Raw genomic sequence first — 26854 nt, forward strand, 5'->3', positions numbered from 1 at the left:
ACTATTTAGAACACTAGTTGCAGGCAAGCCTCTAAATCTAGTTATTAGATCTTATTTTTATGTTTCTCTATGTTTCATAGACAGATTGAACCTTGTAGTGGAGGTCAACAGTCCGCACAAATGCTTTTTTTTTTAAAATAAAAGGCTAAGAAAACCCTTTTCACATAGATGTTTACAGCACTAGCAGTACCATTGACATCAGAAGAAATAAAGTATACAAAGATGTGCTATGAAGGATTTGTTTGTTTTTTAAGAGGGTCTCTGCTAGCAAGAGCACTTACATCCTTATAAGCTTTCTATTTTGTAAAATGTACAAAGAAGTTGATTTTTATTTTGTAAATAAGAATCCATTTTCCCCTTGTCAGTCATTCCATGTGTATTTTGAGAGCAAATGAAAGACCCTGGACCAGTCTCTGTTGTCTCATTTCTTTCATGAAAGCCCATCAACATCATTAGAGTTGCACAGTTATGTCTGAGGGAAGAATTTGGCCCACATATCCAACTCCCACAGCCTACGTTACTGCCCTGATACGGAGAGCAGGTACTGATCAGTACTCATAGACTATAAGCCTGTACAACTATACTGGGTCAGATCAAGGTCCATCTAGCCCAGTATCCTGTCTTCTGACAGTGGTCAGTGCCAGGTGCTTCAGAGAGCATGAACAGAACAGGCAATCATTGAGTGATCCATCCCCTGTTGCCCATTCCCAGCTTCTGGCAAACAGAAGCTTGGAACACCATCCCTGCCCATCCTGGCTAATAGCCATTGATGGACCTATCCTCCATGAATTTATCTAGTTCTTTTTTGAACCCTGTTATAGACTTGGCCTTCATAACATCCTCTAGCAAAGGGTTCCACATGTTTACTGTGCACTATGTGAAAAAATACTTCTTTTTGTTTGTTTAAAACCTGCTGTCTATTAATTTCATTTGGTGACCCCTAGTTCTTGTATTATGAGAATGAGTAAATAACATTTCCTTGTTTACTTTCTCCCCACCAGTCATGATTTTATAGACTTCTGTCATGTCCTCGATATCTCTTTTCCAGCTGAGAAAGTCCATCTTTGATCTTCTCATCATGGAAGCTGTTTATCATACAGCAATCATTTTTTTTGCGCTTCGGTATCTTTTTTGAGATGGGGCAACCACATTTGCACGCAGTATTTAAGATGTGGGCATACCATGGATTTATATAGAGGCAATATGATATTTTCTGTCTAATATTTTATCCTTTCCCTAATGATTCCCAACATGCTGTTAGCTTGTTTGACTGCCTCTGCACATTGACTGGATGTTTTTCAAGAAGTATCCACACTGACTCCAAGATCTCTTTCTTGAGTGGCAACAGCTAATTTAGACCCCATCCTTTTTTATGTACAGTGGGGATTATGTTTTCCAATGTACATTACTTTGCATTTATAAACATTTGAATTTCATCTACCATTTTATTGCCCAGTCACCCAGTTTTAAAATCCTTTTGTAGCTTTTTGCAGTCTGCCTGGGACTTAACTATCTTGAGTAGTTTTGTATTATCTGCAAATTTTGCCATCTTTTTCCAGATAATTTATGAATATGTTGAATAGGACTGGTCCCAGTACAGACCCTTAAGGGACACCACTAGTTGCCTCTCTTCATTCTGAAAATTGACCATTTATTCCTGCCCTTTGTTTCCTATCTTTTAACCAGTTACTGATGTATGAGAGGATCTTCCTTCTTATCACATGACAGTTTACTGTGGTGAGGGACTTGTCAAAGACTTTCTGAAAATCTAAGTACACTATATCCACTGGATCCCCCTTGTCCACATGTTTGCTGACCACCTCAAAGAATTCTAGTAAATTGGTGAGGTATGATTTCCCTTTACAAAAACCATGTTGACTCTTCCCCAACAAATCATGTTAATCTATGTGTCTGATAATTCTGTTCTTTACTATACTTTCAACAAGTTTGCCTGGTAGTGAAGTCAGGCTTACCAGCCTATAATTGCCAGAATCTCCTCTGAAGCCTTTTTTAAAAGTTGGTGTCACATTAGCTGTCCTCCAGTCATCTGGTACAGAAGCTGATTTAAATGACAGGTTACATGCTACAGTTAGTAGTTCTGCAATTTCACATTTGAGTTCCTTCAGAACTCTTGAGTGAATACCGTCTGGTCCTGGTGACTTATTACTGTTTAATTTATCAGTTTGGTCCAAAACTTGCTCTAATGACACCTCAATCTGTGACAGTTCCTCAGATTTGTCACCTAAAAAGAATGCCTCACATCATCAGCCATGGAGACCGATGCAAAGAATTCATTTAGTTTATCCGCAATGACCTTATTGTCCTTGAATGCTGCTTTAGCATCTCGATCATCCTGTGGACCCACTGGTTGTTTAATAGGCTTCCTGCTTCTGATGTACTTACAGTTTTTTTTGCTATTACTTTTTGAGTCTTTGGCTAGCTGTCTCCACATTCTTTTTTAGCTTTCCTAATTATATTTTTAATATTTCATTTGCCAGAGTTTATGCTCCTTTCTATTTTCCTCACTAGGATTTAATTTCCACTTTTTAAAGGATGTCTTTTTGCCTCTCACTGCTTCTTTTACGTTGTTGTTTGGTCACGGTGGCACTTTCTTGGTTCTCTTACTATTTTTTTTTAATTTGGGGTCTGCATTTAGTTTGAGCCTCTATTTTGGTGTCTTTAAAATGTTTCTGTGTACCTTTTAGGGATTTCACTTTTGACATTGTACCTTTTAATTTCTGTTTAACTAACTTACTAATTTTTGTGTAGTTCCCCTTTCTGAAATTCAGTGCTACTGTAGTGAGCTGGTGTGGTATTTTCCACACCAGAGGGATGTTAAATTTAATTATATTATGGTCATTATTACCAAGCAGTAGAGCTGTATTCACCTCTTGGACCAGATCTTGTGCTCCACTTAGGACTGAATCAAGAATTTCCTCTCCTTTTGTGGTTCCAGGACTAGCTACTCCAAGAAGCAATCATTTAAGGTGTCAAGAAACTTCATCTCTGCCACCCGTCCTGAGTTGACTTGTACCTGGTCAATATGGGGATAGTTGAAATCCCCCATTATTATTGAGTTTTTTATTTTTATAGCCTCTCTAATCTCCCTAAGAATTTCACAGTCACTATTATCTGGTCATCCTCATTTAATACAAGGCACTCAAGTTCACCCATCTTATTATTTAGACTTCTAACATTTGTATATAAGCACTTTTTAGGTGTCTGCCATTACGTGATGAAACTGAATGGGACTCTTTCATTTGACTGTTTCTCATCAGATCCTGCCCATATTTTATCATCTTCAATCCTCTTCTCCTTACTAGGACACAGAGAATCTCCATTAATAGATCTTCCCCAGAGGGATGTCTTGGGTCCAAACCACATGGTCATCCGCACCTGTTGGCTTTCCCCCAGCCCTTAGTTTAAAAACTGCTCTACCACCCTTTAAATTTTAAGTGCCAACAATCTGGTTCTGTATTGGTTTAGGTGGAGCCCATCCTTCCTATATAGGCTTCCTCTTTCGCAAAAGTTTCCCCAGTTCCTAATAAATCTAAACCCCTTCTCCCTACACCATCGTCTCATCCATGCACTGAGACCCTGCAGTTCGGCCTATCCAACTGGCCCTGCGTGGGAACTGGAAGTATTTCAGAGAATGCTACCATGGAGCATGGTGGTCATGGGCTTCAATCTCGTACCAAGCAGCCTAAATTTGGCTTCCGGGACCTCTCCCCTATCCTTCCTTATGTCATTAGTACCTACATGTACCATGAACATCGGCTTCTCCCCAGCACTACACATAAGTCTGTCTAGATGTGTTGAGAGATCTGCAGCCTTCATACTCAGCAGGCAAGTCACTGTGCTGTTCTCATGGTCATCACAAACCCAGCTATCTATGTATCTAATGATTGAATCCCCCATTACTATCACTCTTCCTAATAACTGGAGTTCCTTCTCCTGGAGAGGTATCTTCAGTGAGAGATGATACCATAGATTCATCTGGAAAGAGGGTCCCAACTATGGGATCGTTTCCCTGTGCTCCAGTTTGATGCTCTCCTTCCCCAAGACTTACATCCTTCTCAAGAGCACAGAGAGTGTCAGACTGGAGATGGGACTCTTCTGCTGTGACCCAGAAAGTCTCATCTATGTACCTCTCTTTTTCCTTTGCTCTTCCAATTCAGTCACTCTGGTCTCCAAAGCGCATATGTGGTGTCTTGCGGCCAGGAGCTCCTTGCACGGAATGTACACATATGCCACTTGCCCATAAGGCAGGAAGTCAGACATGCTGCATTCAATACAATAAACGGGATAGCCCCCACCCTGCTGCTGGACTTCTGTCTGCATTATCTTTTTACTCCTGCAACTGTTTCCATTATTGTTGTTTTTTTTTAATCTGGGGGTGTTTATTGCCTTAAGCTTAAGGAAAAGAGTATCTAGCCCCTCCCTTCTAAACTCCCTTGCAAAACTCCCCTGTAACTATTTGTGTCTATGCAAAAAACCAGTCAAGTCTCTTATTGTCACCAGTTTATGTTAGAGAGTGTCTGCTTCAGGCAAGACGTCACTATATTGTTTAGTGTGTGAAGTTGTTAATTCAGGATTTAAGTGGCGCAGGCCCTTAGCGTTGAGGTGAATTTCACCCAGTGAGAAAAGGTAATGTCTCATGTCAAAATACGTTTTGATGTATGCTTGTGTAAACACATGAACATGTTGCATATAGAATGATACAGGAGAATTTGTTTCCTAGTTGTTGTATCATTGTGATGTTACACAGGGTACAGTCTGGACTACTGAACAGCTGTGTCCCCTCAACTCTCCAACTTGGGGTGCCTTTTACACTGCTTCACTGTCAGAAGAAACATTTCTGGTCTGTTCACACCCAGCCTCCAGTGTGCAAAATCACTCCGAGCTATGTTGTATGAGTGGTCTAGCCAGTCACTCCTGAGTTATATTGCAGAGTGACACCAGCAAATTCCCAGTTCCAGACTTGTCCTCAGATATGTGTGTTTTATAGTGCCTAGCAATTTTCTTCTGGACGATATAAGTTCATAGAAAGTCCGTCATATCATTAATAGAAAATGATATGCACAAACCCCACTGTCTCAAATGGAGGTTCCCAATCACTTCATTCCATACACACTAGTTTAGATAAAATAATAAAATAAATTTATTAACTACAGACAGAAAGATTTGAAGTGATTACAAGTAATCAGGCATAAAAGTCAAAATTGGTTACAAAGAAAATAAAAAGTAAAACACAACTAATAGCTAACTTATCAAGCTAAAAGAATTCAAAGGAAAGGTTTTTCTCATCACATAATTTTGCAATCATTAGTGACTGAACTCTTTCAGTCAGGACTCCTCCCCAAGTCCAGTGTCTTTTCAGGTGCTGTTGATGCTTGTGAGCAGAGAGAAAAAAAGGAGTATTTTGGGGCTTCTCTTGCCATTTCTTATAGTTCTCTTTTCCCTTTGAAGATCATCTCCAGCTGGTGTTCAGGAGACAGGAGGTCTGGGGGATGGGAACCTCCCACTGTTTCTCTGTTAATATGTAAAGTTCTCGCTTGCACCCTTCTTCCTGCCAAAGAATGGCTGTTTAACCAGGTGATAATCCATTTGATTGTGTTGACACCTGGCTGAGATGTTGTCTAGCCTTTTGTCTCTGGGGAACTGGTTTGAAGCTGTTTCCCCAGACTTGGAACATGACATATAAAATAGAATTTTATAACTTTACATACAGTGTTGCCACAGATATTTTACCAGTACAATAATGTTCAGCAGATTCTTCTTCGAGTGCTTGCTCATATCCATTCCAGTTGGGTGTGTGCGCGCTGCGTGCATGCTCGTCGGAAGATTTTTACCCTAGCAACACTCGGTGGGTCGGGTGGGCACCCCCAGGAGTGGCGCCGCTATGGCGCCGGATATATACCCCTGCCGACCCAGCCGCCCTTCAGTTCCTTCTTACCGCCCGTGTCGTCGTTGGAACAGTGGAGCATGGCTTGTTGACCTCCACTTCCCTAGCTACGTAGTTCTCGTTCATTATCGTGTATATAGTTATATAGTTATATCCTTTATATATATATATATATATTATAGTTATACGTTTTTTCTCTTTACTAACATAGTTAGTTTAGTAATAGTTAGCAGGCGTTCGGGGAGTGCCCCTCCTGCACCTGGTGCTGGAGTCCATGCCCGGCTCACCAGGTTTCAAACCGGGCTCGGCTTGCCACACGCCGATGCCGACAGGAGATCCGCACGACTCCTGTTTGAAGCGCCTCGGGGAATCGCACTTGACAGCTAAGTGCCCCATTTGCCAGGCTTTTAAGCCGAGAACAAAATGGAGCGGGACTTTCACTTACCCCTCCACCTTCAGCACCGAGCGCTGGTCGATCGGCGGGCAGAAGCGCCTCCTCGGCACTGGACCACGCTGGTACTGCCAAGGCCTCTTGGCACTGGCCGTTGCCGGCACCGAAGTCGACTTGGCACCGCTCCCTCTCTCCGAGGTCGAGAAAGATGACTCCTGCTTCCGTGCCAACTGCATCGCAGCCAGAGAGCTCGTCTAAGTCAGATCGCCCGGCACCGACACCTGCAGAGGCACCGATGACGTCGGCACTGTCGATTCTGGTCTCACGGGGACGTCGAATCCAGTGCCTGACAGCTCCCCGGCACGCGCTGTGGTTGAGCTCCCTGCTCCTGCTGCTTCCGTGCCAACTGCACGTTAGCCAGAGAGCTTGTCTACGTCAGATCACCCGGCACCGACACCTGCAGAGGCACCGATGACATCGGCACCGTCAATTCTGGTCCCACGGCACCGCCAAATCCAGTGCCTGACAGCTCCCTGGCACACGCCGTGGTTGAGCTTACTGCTCCTGCTGCTTCCGTGCCAACTGCACCACAGCCAGAGAGCTCGTCTAAGTCAGATCTCCCGGCACCGACACTTGCCGAGGCACCAACGACGTCGGCACCGTCGATCCCGGTCCCATGAGGGCCGTCGAATCCAGTGCCTGACAGCTCCCCGGCACGAACCATGGTTGAGCTCCCTGCTCCTGCTGCTTCCGTGCCAACTGCACAGCAGCCAGAGAGCCTGTCTAAGTCGGATTGCCCAGCACCAACACCTGCCGAGGCACCAACCATGTCGGCACCATCGATCCCGGTCCCACGAGGGCCGTCGAATCTGGTGCCTGACAGCTCCCCGGTATGCGCTGTGGTTGAGCTTACTGTTCCCTCCACGCTGGAGACATTCCCAATGGCGAGGGATCTCATTGCCATGACAGAGTCGATGCTGCCTGAACCCCCGGCACCGCCGGTGCGGGTAATACCTCCATGGCCATCCAGACACGCATCAGTGTCATGCCACGTGGACAGCTCTTATGCTCAGGACCGCGATTCTGATGTGCCACCAACAACCTGAGAGCCCATCAGGACCTCCTAAGGAGGGTAGTACTCAATATGCACCTTCAGGTGGAGGAGGTCTTGGAGGTAGAGGACCTGGTAGTGGACATTCTATCGCCGGATACCCCGCTAGAGGGGTCCTAACCGTTTATTCGGACCATCCAGGCGAATGCCGATACTATTTGGCAGTCCCCAGCCTCTATCCCTCCTGCGGCCAGGGGAGTGGAGTGTAAATATATGGTGCCCTCTAAGGGGTACGACTACTTGTATGGCTGTCCTCCTCCCTGCTCACTACTGTTAAGGAGGGGAATGGCATGGCCAGCAGGCGCCAGCCCCGAAATCAAGGGGGCTAGGCGAATGAACCTACTCGGCCGCAAGGTGTACTCTGCAGGGGCCTTACAGCTCTGGGTGGCAAATCAACAAGCTTGCTTAGCTGCTATATTATAACACCTGGGTGGCAGTGAGTAAGTTTATGGAGCTCTCCCTCAAGACTCCCACCAAGAGTTCGCTGCCCTCTTGGAGGAAGGGAAAAAGGTGGCCAGAACTTCCCTCCAGGCCTTGTTGGATGCAGCAGACTCAGCAGCCAGGACTCTGGCCTCGGGTGTTGCCATGAGGTGCATCTCATGGCTTCAGGTTTCAAACCTCCCGCCAGAGCTGCAGTATACCATTCAGGACTTACCATTTGATGGTAAAGGCCTCTTCGCAGCAAAGACTGCCCCAGGCTGCAAAGCCTGAAGGACAACAGGGTCCTACTGTGCTCTCTCAGTGTGCATACGCCAGTGACCAAACGCAGGCCTTTCTGTCCCCAGCCACACCGCCGTACTCTGTGCCTAGCCGGAGACAGGACTTTGGCAGGCAGCGCGGCCGAGGTGGTCGCAGACAATCGTCAGGACCCCAAGAGGGCCAAGATCAAGGTCCCTCGCAATCACTACCAGGACCAAAGACGAACTTTCGAAGGTGCGCCCAAGGGCGGCGTACCAGTTACAGGCCGGGATCCTACTCCTACTTCCTCCTGGCGTGGTCCCAGTTAGCTTCAGATCGCTGGGTCCTCCGCACGGTGGGGTATGGGTACCACCTCCAATTTGTTCCAACCCTGTCCCTCTTCAGGGATCCCTCTCACAAGCAATTCCTCTTACAAGAGGTGCAGATGCCGATTGACGAAGGGGGCAAGGGGTCTTACTCCCATTATTCCCTAATCCCCAAGTCGAACGGAGGTCTCAGACCTATCCTAGACCTGCGAGGACTCAACCAGTTTATGATAAGGTTGAAGTTCCGCATGGTATCCCTGGGATCCATTATCCCGTCCTTGGATCCTGGAGACTGGTATGCCGCCCTCAATATGAAGGACGCATACTTTCACATCGCCATTTTCCCTCTGCACAGGAGATACCTCCGCTTTCTAGCCAACCGTCAGTACCTCCAGTTTACGGTCCTGCTGTTTGGCTTTTCTACAGCCCCATGGGTATTGACCAAGTATATGGCCGTAGTCGCCGCCTACCTCCGCCGACGTCAGATATGCGTTTTTCCGTGTCTGGACGATTGGCTTATCCGAGGAGACTCCGAGACACAAGTCACTCAGCATGTGGGCATCGTCAAGGACCTATTCACATGTCTAGGCCTGATGATCACTATAGAAAAATCCACTCTGGTTCCCATGCAGAGGTTAACTCGTCCAGACTTTATCCGGACCTCCACCTAGCCGGATCTGCTTACCACAAAGCGCGTTTCAGGCAATGGCAACGATCACCCTGAGGTCTGCCATGACTTTCCCAATGACATTGGCTCGCACTGTCTCGGCCTCCTGGTCCTATGGCTGCCTGCAAGTTTGTAGCCAAACATGCCAGGCTCTGCCTCCGTCCTCTCCAGTTTGGCTCAACTCGTGTACCACCTGGACAGGACCAATGGTCACGATTAGTCCCATCCCTCGAGCACTAGGTCCCTAGTAAATGGTGGCTAACTCTCTCCCTGGTTGTGGCAGGATGATTCATCCTCCCACGCCCTCAATGTCCCTGACGATGATGCGTCATTTCTCGTCGCTCAGGTGCTCACTCTCACTTCGAGCTCTTAAGGCTTTTGCTTTCAGGACCTGGATTCCACATAAATGCCCAAAAATTTAGTTGGCATTCCACCTTGAGTGTAGTCAGTTGCGGACTACTTATCTAGCGCTGCGATTTTGGCCTGTTTCTCAGTGTTTACAGCCAACACATACTCGGCAATGTGCACATACAACAACCAGGAGACATGTCCCTCCCCCTTTGATCAGTCTTGAGGGCCATCCATCTCTGCCTTTGCATAGCCCACTTGAAAATCGGGTGTTCCTTTCTCCCAGCTTCGAACGCCTTGGCGAACATGACTCAGCAGGGCTTTCCTGTCTTCCACGACGTCGATTCTCCCCAATGGATGCATTCTGTTTTCCAGAGTGAGATTTTCTCCCCACATAGACCTGCGCTTACAGCGAGAACAGAATGCCAATGTCCTGCTCCTCCAAGTCTCTCCCCGGAATCGATCTTTGGATTGCTTTCCTGATGCCTGTAAGCCAACTCTTTATGCCTTTCCACCATTCCGATCGAATTCACGAGTCTCTGTACTAAATACGCCAGAGGTCAATCGGCGCCATCATTATGATCACCAGCGCACTGATACAGTACGTGGCTCACCTGCATACCAAACCAAATTACCCTCCACTATTTTGCCCATCCCAGACCCATAACTCAGGACATGGCAGGCTTGCCAGCCCGCCATGCTGTGCTCTTCTTCCACTCTTACCTTTGTTGGCTGCTGCTGCCAAACGAGGTAGCATCACAACACCTGGACCTCATCCTATGGTCAACCGTACCGGCGATGGAACGTTCCTCTACAGGTGCAAAACTCTTATCTTACCCTACTGAACAGGTCTACTCCGTTATCCCCTCATTTTGAACTACCCCCTGCCTAAACCAGGGACCTACCGATATCATCGTCTGGTGATCTTAGCTACCACCCTTCTACCTTCCACCAGAACTAATGTGAGTTTCCATAGTTTTTCAAACAGCTGCGTGCAGAGGTTTTTATTGCGGCCAAGTCTTTGTGTGAGCGAGCTATCCCTCAAGCTATGCCCCAGCCCCAACCGAACCTTCAACCTGTTTTAACCAGATCTCTATGTCATCCCCATTCGAGCCATTAGTTAGCAACCTGCTCGGCTGCCTATATCTGTCCTTGAAGTCAGTACCTCTAGCCTAATACATCGGCCAGACAAGTCTCCAAACTCAGGGCTCTTAACAGTGGTTCCGCCGTACACTATGTTCCATAAAGACAAGGTACAGTTACGACCACACCCGGCTTTCCTCCCTAAGGTGGTTTCGGCCTTTCATGTTAACCACACTTAATGCAATGGGAGCAACAATTGCACTCTCTGGACGTCCGTAGAGCGCTCGCATTTTATATTGAGCGGACAAAACCATTTAGTAAAATGCCCCAACTCTCTGTCGCAGTAGCAGACCGAAGGATAGGCCGACCTGTTTCCTCTCAGAGGATCTCATCTTGGGTGATGGCATGCATCCGCAATTGTTATGATTTGGCTCATATTTTCCCAAGCCACATCACCGTGCCTTCTACCAGGGCTCAGGCTTCATCTGCCGCCTTGCTGGCTCGTGTTCCTATCCATGAGATCTGTTGTGCAGCTCCATGGTCCTTGGTCCATAGCTTTGCTTCGCATTATGCTCTGGTTCAACAGTCAAGAGATGCTGCAGCCTCTGGCTCAGCAGTTTTACATTCTGCCACATTTCACTCCCACTCCACCGCCTACGTAAGGCTTGGGAATCACCTAACTGGAATGGATATGAGCAAGCACTCGAAGAGGAAAAGACGGTTACTCACCTTTGTAACTGTTATTCTTCGAGATGTGTTGCTCACATCCATTCCAAACCCACCCTCCTTCCCCACTGTCGGAGTAGCCGGCAAGAAGGAACTGAAGGGTAGCTGGGTCGGCAGGGGTATATATCCAGCGCCACAGCGGCGCCACTCCAAGGGGCGCCCAGCCGACCCACCAAGTGTTGCTAGGGTAAAAATCTTCTGACGAGCGTGCACGGGGCGCGCACACACCCAACTGGAATGGATATGAGCAACACATCTCGAAGAACAACAATTACAAAGGTGAGTAACCGTCTTTTATGAGTTTTTAAATGATACCTCGCAAGACATACTTTGTACAAAATTTATCATAGTCTTGTAAAAAGGTTGAATATAGAGGGTTCAGAATGTCACAATCATTATTTTGGATTAGCAAATATAACAGACACCTTCATTATGGGCTTACGTTCTCAATATATACCTATGAAAGGACTACAGGATTCTTTATGCTCTTTAGAATAAAAATCCAAAGTACTAGTTTTGAATCAACAAACAAAATGGATGGAGTAAAGAATTACCATATGGCTCTCCCTTTTACAGATCTGGAGTACATTAAAATGTTTTAATGAAAAACATCAAATCAGAGTTCTACATTGGTACACACAGTTCAGTGGTTTTAAGATACTAGGTCCATGCTATAATTTTTTTAAGTTGGAAGCGAATCAAATGGCAATCTAGTATAGCAAATGTAGCCCATATTGAACTGGTTTAAACTTTTAACACTGAAATCTTCAATGAAACATAAAAGGCATAAGAGATCATGCAAAAACAAGTCACAAAAGACTGTAAAAGATAATTAAATATAAAAGAAAAAACTAAACGGTGGCATGCAGTCAAAGTGAAAAAGGGATTGACACAGTTTCTTCTTTAACCATTGTTTACCTATGCATGATCATAAAACTGATGTAATGGGACATGGCAGGAAGTTTGGAAAGTTTTTTTTTTTTATGTAGTGCAACAGCAGAGTTCCTTGGAAAACTCGATTAGGAGGAGGGGTGAGAAAAACTCTTTGGCTTAGTATAATATTATCCATCTGTGTGCCAATCCCATTCAAGATCAAATCACTGTTCCTCCAGCTATACACACTAGCCTGGGCCAGATTCTTCTCTCACTTAGTGTCTGATCCTGCCCCATTGAAGTCAATGGGAGCATTACCATTGATTTACTGGGAGTAGGATAAAGCCCTTATACTGATGTAACTACATTTAAATGAAATGAGAATTTAACTCTCTACATTTAACTTTGTTTATTTGTTTATTGTAAAGCTGTAGTGTCTAGGAACCCCAATCCTGGACCAAGACCCCATTGTACTAGATGCTGTACAAACAGAGAACAAAAAGAGATGGGCCCTGCCCCAAAGAGTTAACAATCTAATGTTCAACTGTAGGCATTGGTGCCACTGAAGAAATGATTTTGGGAGAGGTGGGAAGTGAGTTTGTTTTAGCAGCTCTCTCCCTCACATATTGACTGGGTAGTGAGTCCTGCTGCTTCTCTTAATCCTGTGAAATAAACACAGCAGAGTAAGACAGTTTTGGCTGCTGAACAGAGAGGAACTGAAAGAGGGAAACCAGAAACACATACACGGAACAGGGAAACAACGTTTAAAATAGTGGTAACTCCAGTAAAAACACCCAGCTGGACAGCAATTATATTCTGACACTGATTCACAAACCACATGCTAGTTCTTATGCATTACTTCACAGCACATAAACTAGCTTTTTTGCACTGTGGCAGCAATTCATCTAGGAGTTTGTTGAACTAAAGCTGGTCAGCAGTTTTTAACATGAACACTGTGTATCAAATTGTTATGCAAATAAATTATTAACTAGTCATTATGTCAGATCAAATGCTGCTCTACGTCCTCAATTCTTACTACATGAGGTTATCTTTTAAGACTTTTAAGTACTTTCCTCAAATAATTTTCCTTCAGTTGTAAGGTGAATTTCTATCCTGTATATAGTTTGCAAATGATCAAACTAAATCTTTCTTTAAGCAATAAATTATAGCGTTGCAATAAGACACTAATATCATGGCTGATCAGGCAATTGTATTCTAAGTCACTGTTTGCAGATGTTTATTTTTGCTGGTAAAATCATGGTTTTGGCTGAATGTCTTGTGTTTGTTTTTGAGTCAAAGGTGAATTTTTCAGAACATTTTATTTTAAAATAACTATTGCTTTAGACAAATAGCTGCATGAATAATTATTTATTATTTCCTCCCATGCAGAATGCAACTGTGATTCGCTCGGCTCGTTGGACAATACATGTGGGCCCACCGGTCAGTGTCGATGCCATAAAAACTATGCTGGACTTAGATGCAACCAATGTGGTCCAGCTTATTTCAGCTATCCCAACTGCTTGCGTGAGTAACAGCAGTTCCTTCTATTGCTTTGCTTTCCTTTTGTTTTCTGTTACACAGAGAAAATCAGTTAATTCCCTCAAAAGCTTTTCCATATAAAACTGCAAGAATCAAAGCAAGAGTGTGAGTCATTTTAGGCAGAAACAGTAAGTGGTTCCCTCCTCCCCCTGTTTATTTGGTACGCTGTATCGAGCAGCTCTGTGGGGCAGGTAGATGAGGCTACCAACTACAGTTGTTAAAAACCTCATTAACCTGTCAGACCTTGTCTAGACTAGGATTTAAGTGTGATGTAGGCACATGTTAGCTAATGTGCTAACTAACATGTTTTAAAAGTCTAATGTAGACATTGCTCGCTGCCTCTAGCAAGTCTAACTTGCTCAAGTCCAAGCCAACAGGGAGACAGCTTTAACTCAACTAATTTGGCATGTATTAAAGTATACATTGCCTGGTCGACTTTTGAAGCACATTAGCATGCGTTAGCTCTCACGTGCTAACATCACACTTTAACTCCTAGTCTACCTGAGACCTAAAAGGGCTCGATCCTGAAAACCTATTCATCTCAGTACTCACCTGAGCAGTTCTACTGATCAGACCCAAAATGAATTATATGATTGATATTACAGAAACCTAGAGACAGTAAAGTTCTCAAGTAGAGTGAAACATTCAGGCACTGTCTACACTATAATTAAAATCAGATGTTTAAGTACTTTAAACATGGTTATTATGTGCGTGGTTATAGGTGTGGCTGTCATGTGCCTGGTACTACTGACCATCATTAAGAGGGATATTTGTTTCCTGAAAATCAGGCTCATTAAAATTTATTTCAGATTGGCAGTACAGAGGAGCTATATTGTTTTGCAGTATGGCTATAACCAATTCTCAGGACAAAATTCCAACAACTTTTAGGGAACCAATTGCTACTCTACAGGGACAATTGTTATTAAAAGTTTCAACTTTAGACACTGATCCTGCAAAGACACATGCTTAACCTCACACACACTGAGTAGTCTGATTCACTTCAGTGGGACTACTCATAATGTGTAAATTTAGCAGGTGTGTAAGTCATTGCAATACTGGGGTCAGTAGTGTGGACAGGAACATGAAGATGACCACAAATGTGACTGCTCCCTGGGTAAAAGGCAAGACCCCATTTTTAGCCCTTCCTAGTCAAGGATTAAAGTTCTGATGTTAGAACATACTATGTGCTATCTCACAGTTTTAAATCCTAGCCTAGAAAAGGCCTTTTCCTTAAGATATCTGTAACATTAAACAGAACCAGCAAATGAAAACCAATCCCCAGTTCAGTCTACCATTGGATTGAAGCAAAGAACAGAAGAATGAGTGCAGTGAAGTTCCTGATAATCCTACCTGCTTCTGTTAAGAAGGGAAAAATCAAGTTATCATGTAACTCTTGTGTGAAATAAGGCACTTAGATTTCATATTGATGGGTGCACTATTAATAAGTACCTAGGCAGAGAGGTTGTTTTTTTTAACAGTCCTATTGCAAAGAAAATCAGGAATGTTCCAGACAAGTAATGTTAAATTTTAAAACTTCACAGTCCCGAAACAGGTTATTTTTTTACTAAATGTATCTTGAATCTTACCAAATAATGATTTTTTTGTTCAGCTTGTCAGTGTTCTCCCCATGGTTCCTACAAAAACACATGTGAGTCAACCACAGGGCAGTGTGAGTGTCGAACAGGCATTACGGGGCAGCAGTGTGACAGATGCCTTTCAGAAGCCTACAGTTTTCCCTATTGCCAAGGTAAGGTTTACGATGGAAAATACTTTATCTTGATGCAAAATATATACATTTTTACCTTTGGGTTCCCCAGAGTACTCCACTGTATAGATACCTCCATAGAACCCCCATTGAAACATGTACAGGACACATCAGGGAGATAGACTGGATGATCTAACAGGTCTTTGTTATTGCTCACTTCCATGCTTCATAAACTGCACTGAGGGAATCTGGCACTTTTTAGCTGGTGACATTGTAGATTTAGGAAAAATATCCTTGGTTATTCAGTGTTTTCTCTCTTTCTTTTCCCATCCCTGCCATATTTTTGCAAATAATCCTGATGAGGTTACATGTAAAAATAAAAATTCTAAACTATGCATTGATGCTAATTATCCCTTTACACCGTTATATTAAAGACTTCAACTCATTTTAAAATGTCAAGATCACCCTGGGCAATCTTATTATAAAAAAGTTTGGAATTCGCAACTGCTCCATTGCTTCATTTAAAAAAATGATCATATGTTTATTTTTTTAATTACATAAAGGAGTAAACAATGACTGTGACCCTGCAGGCACTCTTGATTCCCATTCTGTAAGTATTATATTTTTGGCATTTACGATAAATGTTAAGAATTGATTCACTATATCTGTAATTACTGAATACTTTGACTTGGAATTTCTAAATATTATAGATGATAACCTAAGTCAAGAAGTGTTGTAACGGACATGGGGGGAATTCTGTATTACACCTAGTCTTGATAGATAAAGAGGAATTGGTCACAGAACTAAAAATTAATGGTAGCTTTGGTACAAGTGATCATGACTTGCACAAAGTAGAGCAGCAACAAAACCTGAGGGAGCTTAGTAAAACTGTCATAAAAGCTAAGCTGTTTGAAATTGTATGTCACTCTATACCCATGCCAACATAAGATGCTGCGGGAACATAGCTAGGCTTAAAACAGAAGCTCGCAGAAAAAGTACTGCATATATTAAGTAAACTAAACCAAAAACTTGTTAATAAACTTTTCTTAACTGCATATAATAAACACGCCCCCAAGTGATGATTCCCCATTTATAATTATTCTATCATTTCCATCCAGTGAGGGACAAATACCATTGTTAGGATTCTTTTTGTTCTTAATATACTTTAAAAACTCCTTCTTATTGTCCTTAACGGTGGTGGCCGTAGATTTCTTCTTGCATACCTTTGCTTCCCTTATCAATTTTCTACAACTTCTAGCTTTGGATTTATGTTCATTACTGTCAACTTTCCCTTTCTTCCATTGGTAATATATTATTTTTTGATTTTTATAGCTGCCTTCACTTTCCCTCTAAACGAGGTCATTTTTTAACCAATATGGCCTTCTTTCTCAATTGGTGGGATTGTGGTTTCTTGAGCATCTTCTGAAGTGCTCTTAGGCAATTCCCAATTGTCATTCTATATAAAAAGGGAAACAAGGACAACCCAGGGAATTAAAGACCAGTGAGCTTAACTTTTGTACCTAGAAAGATAATGGAGCAAATAATTAAGCAATCAGTTTGCAAACACCTAGAAGATAATAAGGTGATAAGTAACAGTCAGCATGGATTTGTCAAGAACAAATCATGTCAAACCAACCTGATAACTTTCTTTGACAGGATAACAAACCTTGTGGATGGGGGAAGCAGTAGATGTGGTATATCTTGACTTTAGTGAGGCTTTTGACACTGTCTCACATGACCTTCTCATGAACAAAGTAGGGAAATGCAACCTAGATGGAGCTAGTATAAGGTGGGTGCATAACTGGTTGGAAAACCATTCCCAGAGAGTAGTTATCAGTGGCTCACAATCAAGCTGGAAGAGCATATCAAGCAGAGTCCCACAGGGATCAGTTCTGGGTCCAGTTCTGTTCAATATCTTCATCAATGATTTAGATAATAGCATAGAGAGTACACTTATAAAGTTTGCAGACAATATCAAGCTGGGAGGGGTTGCAAGTGCTTTGAATATTAAAATTCAAAATGATCTGAACAAACTAGAGAAATGGTCTGAAGTAAATAGGACGAAATTCAATAAGGACAAATGCAAAATGCAAAGTACTCCACTTAGGAAGGAACAATCAGTTGCACACATACAAAATGGGAAATGACTGCCTAGGAGTAGGAAGGAGCACTGTGGAAAGGGATCTGGGGGTCATAGTGGACCACAAGCCAAATATGAATCAACAGTGTAACACCGTTGCAAAAAAAAGTGAACAGCATTCTGGGATGTATAAGCAGGAGTGTTGTAAGCAAGAAACGAGAAGTAATTCTTCTACTGTACTCCACACTGTTTAGGCCTCAACTGGAGTATTGTGTACAATTCTGGGCACTGCATTTCTGAAAGATGTGGAGAAATTGGAGAAAGTCCAGAGAAGAGCAACACATATGATTAAGTATCAGAGGAGTAGCCATGTTAATCTGGTTCTGTAAAAGCGGCAAAGAGTTCTGTGGCACCTTATAGACTAACAAACGTATTGGAGCATGAGCTTTTGTGGGTGAATACCCACTTCGTCGGATGTCCAGAACTCTTTGCCACTTTTACATATGAGTAAAGGTCTAGAAAACATGACCTATGAAGGAAGTTTGAAAAAAAAAATTGGGTTTGTTTAGTCTGGAGAAGAGAAGACTGAGATGGACATAACAGTTTTCAAATACATAAAAGGTTGTTACAAGGAGGGAGAAAAAATGTTCTCCTTAACCTCTGAGGATGGGACAAGAATCAGTGGACTTAAACTGCAGCAATGGCGGTTAGGCTGGACATTACAAAAAGCTTCCTAACTGTCAGAGTGGTTAAGCACTGGAATAAATTGCCCAGGAAGGTTGTGGAATCTATATAATTGGAGATTTTTAAGAACAGGTTAGACAAACACCTGTCAGCGATGGTCTAAATAATACTTAGTTCTGCCGCGAGTGCAGGGGACTGGACTAAATGACTTCTCAAGGTCCCTTCCACTCCTACAATTCTATGATTCTATGTTTCACATTTTTCTGATTAAATTCTTCCTCCCAGCTGATCTGTCTCATAATTATTTTCAGCTTTGTCAAGTTGGCCCTTTTAAAACACCAAGTACATATACTACTGGTTTGGACTTTTTCTGTTTGCACTTTGTAATCATGTTATGACATACCTTGGCAGCCTTATGCATTTTAAAAGTTTACTTTTATTTATGAGGTGTTTCAATAGTTTTTAACTATTTTTTACTAAATGTTAGTGACTGCAGATTGGTGAAATTTAATAACATTTAGCACATTGATATTATTGAATAATATTTTAATAGATTTAATTTTAAGCTATTAGTTGGATTTGTTTTTAATTAAGGGTCTTTTATTTTTTATATAATTGTTTAGTTTTAATACAATGTTTATATATAAAATACTACTATATAGGTTTTTACTTTCTGATATTTTATACTGAAGATAAACAGATTTTTTGGACAAGAATGTTAATGGTTAAGCTTTATGTCTTATATTTACTGATTTTTTTGGGTGTTGGGTTGCTTTTGGCTTCCAAAACACACAGCCATCTGAAAAAGAAAATACAACCCTATTGTGGTTTCTCTTTGGAGTCTTTGTAAGATTTTAATTAAATTGCATGTTTTATTTAATTTGTTTTACTCTTTTTATGATATACACTACATATTACATGGGAATGCACTTTCTTCTCATAGTGCACTCTTTACCCTTTATTAGCCATAAAATTGTTAGCCATATTAATTTTTATATGAAGTGCTTGTTTTGTGCTTGTAGAATTTTCATCTACTCCTGTCAAAGTGATTGTCTGATTACTTAGAGTCACCTTAAGGTTCGGTGTTCTGAACTTTGCTATTCTTGTGAGTACTCCTCCCCCCACCTCATCTTTCTTTTCTTTTGCAGCCTTTTTAGCTTCTATTTTATTAAGTCAGAAGGATTTAGAGTCTCTTCCTACTGTCCTGGTTCTAGCCATCGCTGCCATAGCCACAACCACATTCTCTAGTCCTTATTTAAAAAAGTGTTGAACTTCCTAAAAACACTGAGGTATTCAAATGATTAAATGCTAAATAACAAAGCCAGATAACACCAGCTACTTGTGTTTGGCATGAGGAAAAAACAAAAAACAATTTTGCAAAGACTACCCGGAAACATTGACAGCTCCTCAAAGTGTGTGTGTCAGCTTTTATAACTTTGAATGAAAGATTCAAAGGATTTTTAGTGGAATTTTTTAAAAACCAATTAATTCATTTTAAACATTCAAAATGGGGTTTTAGATGCTAGGAGTGTTTGTTTAGGTCCTTAAAACTTTGCATAAGTACACAAATGTATTTGCATTTCATTAGAATATTTTGCTTAGCATCTCTTGTGTTGCTCTAAGTATTTTTTACACAACTGTACCTAGATTACATTCCCTACTTGTACATTCACAGGCAGACAAGTTCAAATGGAAACCTCTTTTTTTTGTGATTTTGACTAAATTGTCCATAGGGTATAGGGCAAACCACACATCCAAAGTTACACGGAAAACCTCTTCCCTTACTATATATACATTTACACATTACATTGCATTTACTGTACATCACACGTTTTGGGATTGGCTTGGTTACTTTGTAGGAACCAATCCCTGTACTGCATGCTCTGTCCACTAACTGTCTGTGCATGACTTATGCTTTTCCTCATCTCACGTTCTGGGTTTATTTTGTCCATTGTTAACTTGTTCACTGTAAATGGTTCCCTGGGTATTCACTCTTATCTTAGCTAGTATAGACATTCTGTCTGATATATTACTGACACATCTACCTATTTTAGCACAGACTTTCTGTTTTCAGTTTGCTTATCTGTTTATCTCCCTAATCCTATCTCTCAAGAAATAGGCCACATCCATGTCAAGCCAGGCCTACAGTGTTATAATATGAGACTTTACTTGGTAACTACCTGGGTGCACTTTCCTGGGCCCAGTGAATTTTAGTATACTAAAGCAAAGATGTTTTTTCCCAAGAATTTGTTCTGAGATTTGCCTCAGCATCTATTGTTTAAATATCAATATAGTATAAGTTCTGTATCCTGTCTTCTGGATGTAAGTTAGCATGCTTCTTTTTGAATGCTACATAAAATATCCTTTTTGGAGATAAACAAGAGTGATGTAAGCTAGTGCTTTCCCCCTCTATTGCACATTGTTCACATTCCTTAGAGTTCCATAGTAGGAAGAAATCTCAGTATGTCTCATTGTTCACAGAAGATTCTTTTCATTATTTAAAATAATATGGACACTAGGATGCCCAATGTTTGATTCTTTTCTGCCATTAGGGCTATTGTCGGTGTCTGGAGCATGTTGAAGGTCCTATATGTAGCAGATGCAAACCACTTTACTGGAATCTGGCCAGAGAAAACCCTGATGGATGTACAGGTAAGATTTCATGCATGCATTTCTTCAGGTCATCAAAGATGGTTAAACTCTTCTTATCCATCTTCATCAGCTATAATTAGTGACACAAACCTTCTATGTTGGTTATTGTATGGTAAGAGCAGACTTTTCATACTGCTGACATTTTGGTACCAAATTACCCATGATTCTTACACTTGTTTTCAAAACTCAGACCCTATCCTGGCGCTAACATTTGATGATGTTGGCCCAAATTCTGCTCTCATTTCCATTGATATGAATCAGGTGTAATCCCATTGTGACTTCAGAGGAGTTATGCAAACTTTATACCATTATAATTTAGAGCAGAATTTGCCCAAGAGTTTGGAGAAAATGTTCTTTCTCCTCTGATCGTTTATTCTCCTAAGTTATCAAGGGTGAGAAAGCATTCTTATTGGCTTCACAATTTGCACAGCCTGCTGTTATTTATGTCTAAGTAAGATCAGTGTGAGAGTTGCAGTTGGTACTCTGCAGCTGACAGCTGTAGTTAATGAGGATGTGGTACCATCTATTTGTAAATTGCAGAGCAACCATTTTATTTTTAAAGTCCTACTTCTTCTGTACATTTCTCTTCTAGCAGATTGCTTCACAGCAACCTCCCAATGGGTGGAAAGATGAGGTATACAGCCAGCTCTAGAGCTACCACCACTATCTTTACAGCACTGAATCCAGATATAGCTCAGTCTGTATCTTCTCCCCAGAGACCAGTCACATCACCTCTCCATAGTCCCAGTGTCAGTAGGGGCACTTCCATGGCTGCACAATGCACTTATGTCAGCAAAGATGATTCCTGTGATATTTGTCTCATTTCTGTTTCATGAAACGTGTTGTAATTGTCCCAAGGGTAGCACTGGAAAATAAGGAATAGTCAATCACTCTGGCAGAAGAAGCTTTTCCTCTCTCCACATAAGTACCTCCAATGATCAGAGCAATATCACTTTTGGTTCTGGATAGAAGGAAGGGCAAACAATTCCTCAATCTCAATTCAAGCCTGTGTTTGTCAAAAACAAATTGGAATATTTCAGACCAGTGTGTGGATGATAACTGCCCAGTTGTGTAAGGGAAAGAAGGACACAAGAAGCCCTCACTCTTTCTCCCTTTTCTTTTCCTCTCCCCTCATCCCATTATCCTCCTGCAATTCAGGGACTGGCCATAGCTGTATTTCCTGTGCTATCCTGAGGGAAGGGCTTGCTCTGTACTAGCATCGTCTGGAGTGCGAGCCATCAACAATGTGGCAGTGGGGAGGTAGTGTTATGGCCTGGCCTTACACTCTTTCTGCCCCCACACTTGCCATAAACAGTGTATTCTGCACTCCTGAGAAGTGGGTGTTCCTCCTTCATGTCTTAGAGCTCCAGGAGGCAGTGTGACTTCCAGAGGAAAATTCACATTAATGCTCAGTGAATCGCTATTTCAGATTCTGTTGCTTTTGGTCCAAAGGCTTCTTAAGAAGACGAAGTTCAGATGAATGTGTCTGTTTTTGCAGAGTGCCAGTGTGATGTGACTGGAACACTAAGTGGAGTCGGAGAGTGTCAGCAGGTAAAAAGAAATTGTTTGCATAAAAAGGAAGTGTTTTAGCACTCAGTAGGGTAGAATTGCTATAAATGGTTATTGTCCTTGTATGGACAAATAACTGGTGACATTCTAGATATACAGTATTATATAAAACTTCCCCGGCAAGTTTTTTTAGGGTCTTGAGCACATATCTTTAGACTGTCTGTTTAAGGTGACAGATAGCAATAGTAATATCCTGAAAATATCTTATTTGTTCTGGTCAGGATTTTTTTTCCTTTTGAATAAGAAATATTGAACAAAGAATTGAAACCATCTTGATCAAATCATTTTCTCTGCAGAAGAATGGTGACTGTCATTGCAAGCCTGATGTTTGTGGAGGTTCCTGTGACACTTGTGAAGCTGGCTATTACTCTCTGGAAAACAGGAATTACTTTGGGTGTCAAGGTAAAATGGAAAATGAGTGTTTATAACAGAGTAGTTACACATGGTAATTAAAGTGTCTTTAAAATCCCAAGGGTCATATTTTCAGAAGGAGGCCTCTGTTTGAACACTAAACTACCCGTTTGTGCATTTTTTTACACTATCACTTGTGAGTGCATGTCATAAATGTAGAAGTGCAAACCCCAGTTTGAGTGTGCAGACTGAGCTCATTCACGAGCAATTAGTTTTGCTCATGAATATTCTGTCATCTTCATAAAGGCTCTCTGCACCAGTTAAGTCACCTATTTCCATCAAAAGGGACAAAGAACAGGGCACTTGTTTCTATAGCATACAGAGCTTCTCTGACAAAGGCTGATACCTTTCCCACCCCCCACTTGGAGGACGTTTAAATGAAATGGAAAGCCCTGTGAAGTGTCTCCAAGCTGAGATAAATTTTACTCAAACAAAACATGTGGAAAGACCTAAATATCACAATTAAATAGACTTTAAAACAAGATATATGAAAATTATTTATCCTTTTACTTTCCGTTCAGGACCTTAGATCAGGGTTATTTGTTTCTTCTGCAAGAATTAATAACATCACTGATGCCTATTAGAACTGCAGCTCCATTCTGTGCTTTGCTGTTTGTAATGTTATCAGCTGCTGCAAGAAAACCATGAAATGCTGAATTCAGATCCTAGCAGATTGTAAACTGCTTCCCCACAACCCCAAGATGTACCTGTATGTCATTTTAAGTCTTTTCTGTTGAGGCCTAACCCAAAATATATTGAAATTGCTGGAAACATCCTCATTGGGATTTGGATTAGTCCCTTAATGATTTAAGATTTTAAAATATATTTTTAGATCATTTCAGTTCTTTAAGCAATCCCTTCTTCAGTGTGTGGAGTTATAAATTGTGGCCAAGCTGATCAAACCTAGATAATAAAAGTAAAGTACCTAAGCAAAAGTGATCTGATTTTCAAAGGGTTGAGGACCTAAAGTTTCCATTGATTCCAAGGAGATTTATGGATCCTCAGCACATCAGAAAAATAGGTCACTTCTATTTAGATGTGGCAATGTTGACTTAAGAACCTTGAAGCATTTTGCTTTGCATTTTTTGACCTAGATATACTTTTAAGGATGTCCTTATTTTGTACCTGAAGTCCTGTTTGCTGTATCAAGTCCATAGTTTGTCCAGTATTTTTTCAAAAATTATATATATACAAATATATGATTATATACTGTATATAATTTTTGTATCACAAATCAAAACGTGGTAGCTGTCCCTCAAAAATAAACTTTGTTTTGTATTTTACATGCATTTGTTCTTTATTTTCTTAAAAAATAAATTTCCACTGTATTCCCACTGCATGCTTATTTTAATGGTCATTATAGAAATCCATCCCATTGAATAGAAAAACTGAATGCTTATACTGATAAACCTTAATCGCAGCAAACAGCAAGCGTGGCTTGTATTTACTATTTAATATTTTGACCAGGAAAAGAAATGTTATGTCATGTTTTAAAAAAAAAACCCTTATGAGAAACCTGAAATAACTGAAATATGTACAACTGTATTAATATTTGTTTGAAAATCTCACAAGGGAGTCTGAAGGGGGAAATTTGCATTGCCACTTAATGATGGTTTAATTAGAGCAGTGGTTCTCAATTTATTTACCATTATGGGCGGCATATGCAGGCCATAAAATGTTATGTGGGCTGCATCCAATACTACCTGTACGGCCCTGAGAATGTCACATGGGCTGCAGCTGTGTGCTGATTGGGCCGCAAGTGGCACCTGGGCCACAGATTGAGAACCACTGAATTAGAGGAAGTGAGGTGTGCTTTCTAGTAATGTTTATTACATTTTCTAATGAAAAATGTGGCTTCTGTTCTTTACCTGATAGGCTGCCAATGTGATGTCGGAGGATCTGTCAATCTTGTGTGCAGCGAGCCATCAGGTGACTGCCAGTGCAGAAACCACATAGTGGGAACGACCTGTCAGAAGTAAGTCTTGCTGAGACCTTTAGGCTACATCTACACATTTTGCTGAGGGTGTGATTTCCACCTTGCATAAACATATTTGTGCTAGCCCTACTCGAGCTAGCTTGCTAACAATAGTAGTGTAGCCATGGTTGCACAGGCAGTGGTGAGCAGCAGAGCAGGCTAGCTGCCCTGAGCACAAAACTTCTCAGATCCCTTGGGTACATGCTTGGGACATCTAGCCTCTCCCACCACTTGCCTCAGCCTGTGCTACCAAGGCTACACTACAATGTATACTGAGTTAGCTGAAGTATATTTAGTGTAAGTATGTCTGCACAAGCTGGGAATCGCATCCCAGCTCCAAGTACAGACATAGCCACAATTCATGCTTCAAAACAATCATTTAAAACTGCCCAGGATTCCTTGCTATTTTTTCACATGATTTGTTGATAAATTAGCTGGTAGGCTGTGGTATCAGCTACTCTGCAGATGTTTCCTGCCCACCACTTTTCTTCAACTTTATATTTATGGCTTTTGATACTCATTTAATTAACAATCATCTCCGTCTTTCGCAATAGCATTACATATGTTGCTTTAGAAAATAAAATAAACCAAGTTTCCCTCTCAGTTATGTCAGTAGAGTTGCACCAGTATAACGGAGAACAGAATATAGCTCATTAACAGAAGCCGTTTGAATCCTTCCTATTATCATACATTCCTGGCGTCACCGGGAATGTATGAATTAACCAGAGTTCAGAGGATTCCACTGTCATCAGCCTGTCCTCACCTCAGTGCTTCATTTTCTCAGAGGAAAGTCATACAGAGATTAGCTAGTGCCTTCAAACTGCATTGCTGGGTGGAGGTTTCCTGATATGCCGAGTATTAACATGTGCACCCCATCCACGTGGGAAGCTGATATCCAGGCGATACATTGCCAGTAAACTGATACCATAAAAATATCATGCACCTTTGGCCTAGGTATGATGAAAATTGATACAGTAATGAATTTGGGTTGGTCTCATTACTTACAAGTGGTGAAGTAACACATGAATTTGTCAGATGACCCAAACACAGTTACTTCCAACATGAAATCTGAGGTGCAGTCAGCCATTGTAATTGTACTTTGTTGGTAACAGTATGACTGCTGACAGGGAGGTGTTACAATTTTTTTATATGGAGAAATTCAGACATTCAGAGAAAATAAATAGCTCCTCCATGTTTGTTTTTTTCTTTATGAAAGGCCTGAAAAGAACCACTTTTTCCCTGATTTACACCACATGAAGTTTGAGATCGAAGATGGTACCACTGCCAGTGGAAGAGGCATTCGGTTTGGTTGTGACCCCCAGGAATTTCCTGGCTTTAGTTGGAGAGGATATGCACAGATGTCTTCCATACAAGTACGTCGTTGATTAAATGCTACTGGATGAAAATGCACCCCTTGGGGCTTATGTCTACTTAATATTGCTACCTGACAGTAAAGTCATGGAGGAGGTCAGAATAAATGCCCTTGCTACTACAGTGGTTGAGAGACAGCAGCATACTTCAGTAGGCTTGACATATTTGCATTGTAGCAAATAGGCCTGTTGATTGTTGAATAAAGCAGCAGCATCCAAGCAAGAATGTGACTGTGCATGAATATTACAGTCTTGTGATTGTTTACAAGTTAGTTTATCATGAGCAGAGTCCAAGTGAGTAAATCAGAGGAAGAAAGTGCCCATCATCTGCTGTGTCTAGGGCAGGAATGAGAAGATCTGCACTGAATTCAGAGCAAAGGAACTGATAGTTGTAAAACAGTAAATTTAAGCAACAAAGGCTAGTTGGTCACCGTCCTTGAATTTGTGGTTCTGTTATTAAATTGGTGCAGTTTAGATTTTCAGTTCTTAGAACAATTTATGTCCAGCTTTGGTAGGGTATCTGAGGACCAATGGGGCAACCATAAACTGAAGGCTAAGTACGTAACCGTTGGGCAAGTAATTATTTTCCTTTTTCCTCTTTCTTCTTCTTTTTTTTAAATTGGGGGCTCTTTTTGTTAACTTTTTGAATTAACCCACATTCACAAAAGCTACTCTTCAAAGATCTGATTTCTTAACTTCCACTCTACACGGTCCCTCTTTTGTTTCATACCCACTTGACATTTTATGAAGGAGGTAGTAGA

At 41.6% G+C, this 26854-nt stretch overlaps 1 protein-coding gene across 1 annotated transcript in view; it reads left to right on the forward strand.

The window, feature by feature from the left end:
- LAMA3 (laminin subunit alpha 3) overlaps positions 1 to 26854 on the forward strand; it is a 181878-nt gene that overhangs the window by 59246 nt on the left and 95778 nt on the right. The window contains exons 13-20 of the mRNA XM_075062974.1: positions 13498 to 13632; positions 15257 to 15394; positions 15916 to 15962; positions 20669 to 20768; positions 22267 to 22319; positions 22634 to 22739; positions 24624 to 24723; positions 25940 to 26096. Coding sequence (XP_074919075.1) covers positions 13498 to 13632; positions 15257 to 15394; positions 15916 to 15962; positions 20669 to 20768; positions 22267 to 22319; positions 22634 to 22739; positions 24624 to 24723; positions 25940 to 26096 — 836 coding nt within the window. The remainder of the gene's footprint in view (positions 1 to 13497; positions 13633 to 15256; positions 15395 to 15915; positions 15963 to 20668; positions 20769 to 22266; positions 22320 to 22633; positions 22740 to 24623; positions 24724 to 25939; positions 26097 to 26854) is intronic.

This window comes from Chelonoidis abingdonii, chromosome 2 (genome assembly GCF_003597395.2).
Source record: "Chelonoidis abingdonii isolate Lonesome George chromosome 2, CheloAbing_2.0, whole genome shotgun sequence".
NCBI lineage: Eukaryota > Metazoa > Chordata > Testudines > Testudinidae > Chelonoidis > Chelonoidis abingdonii.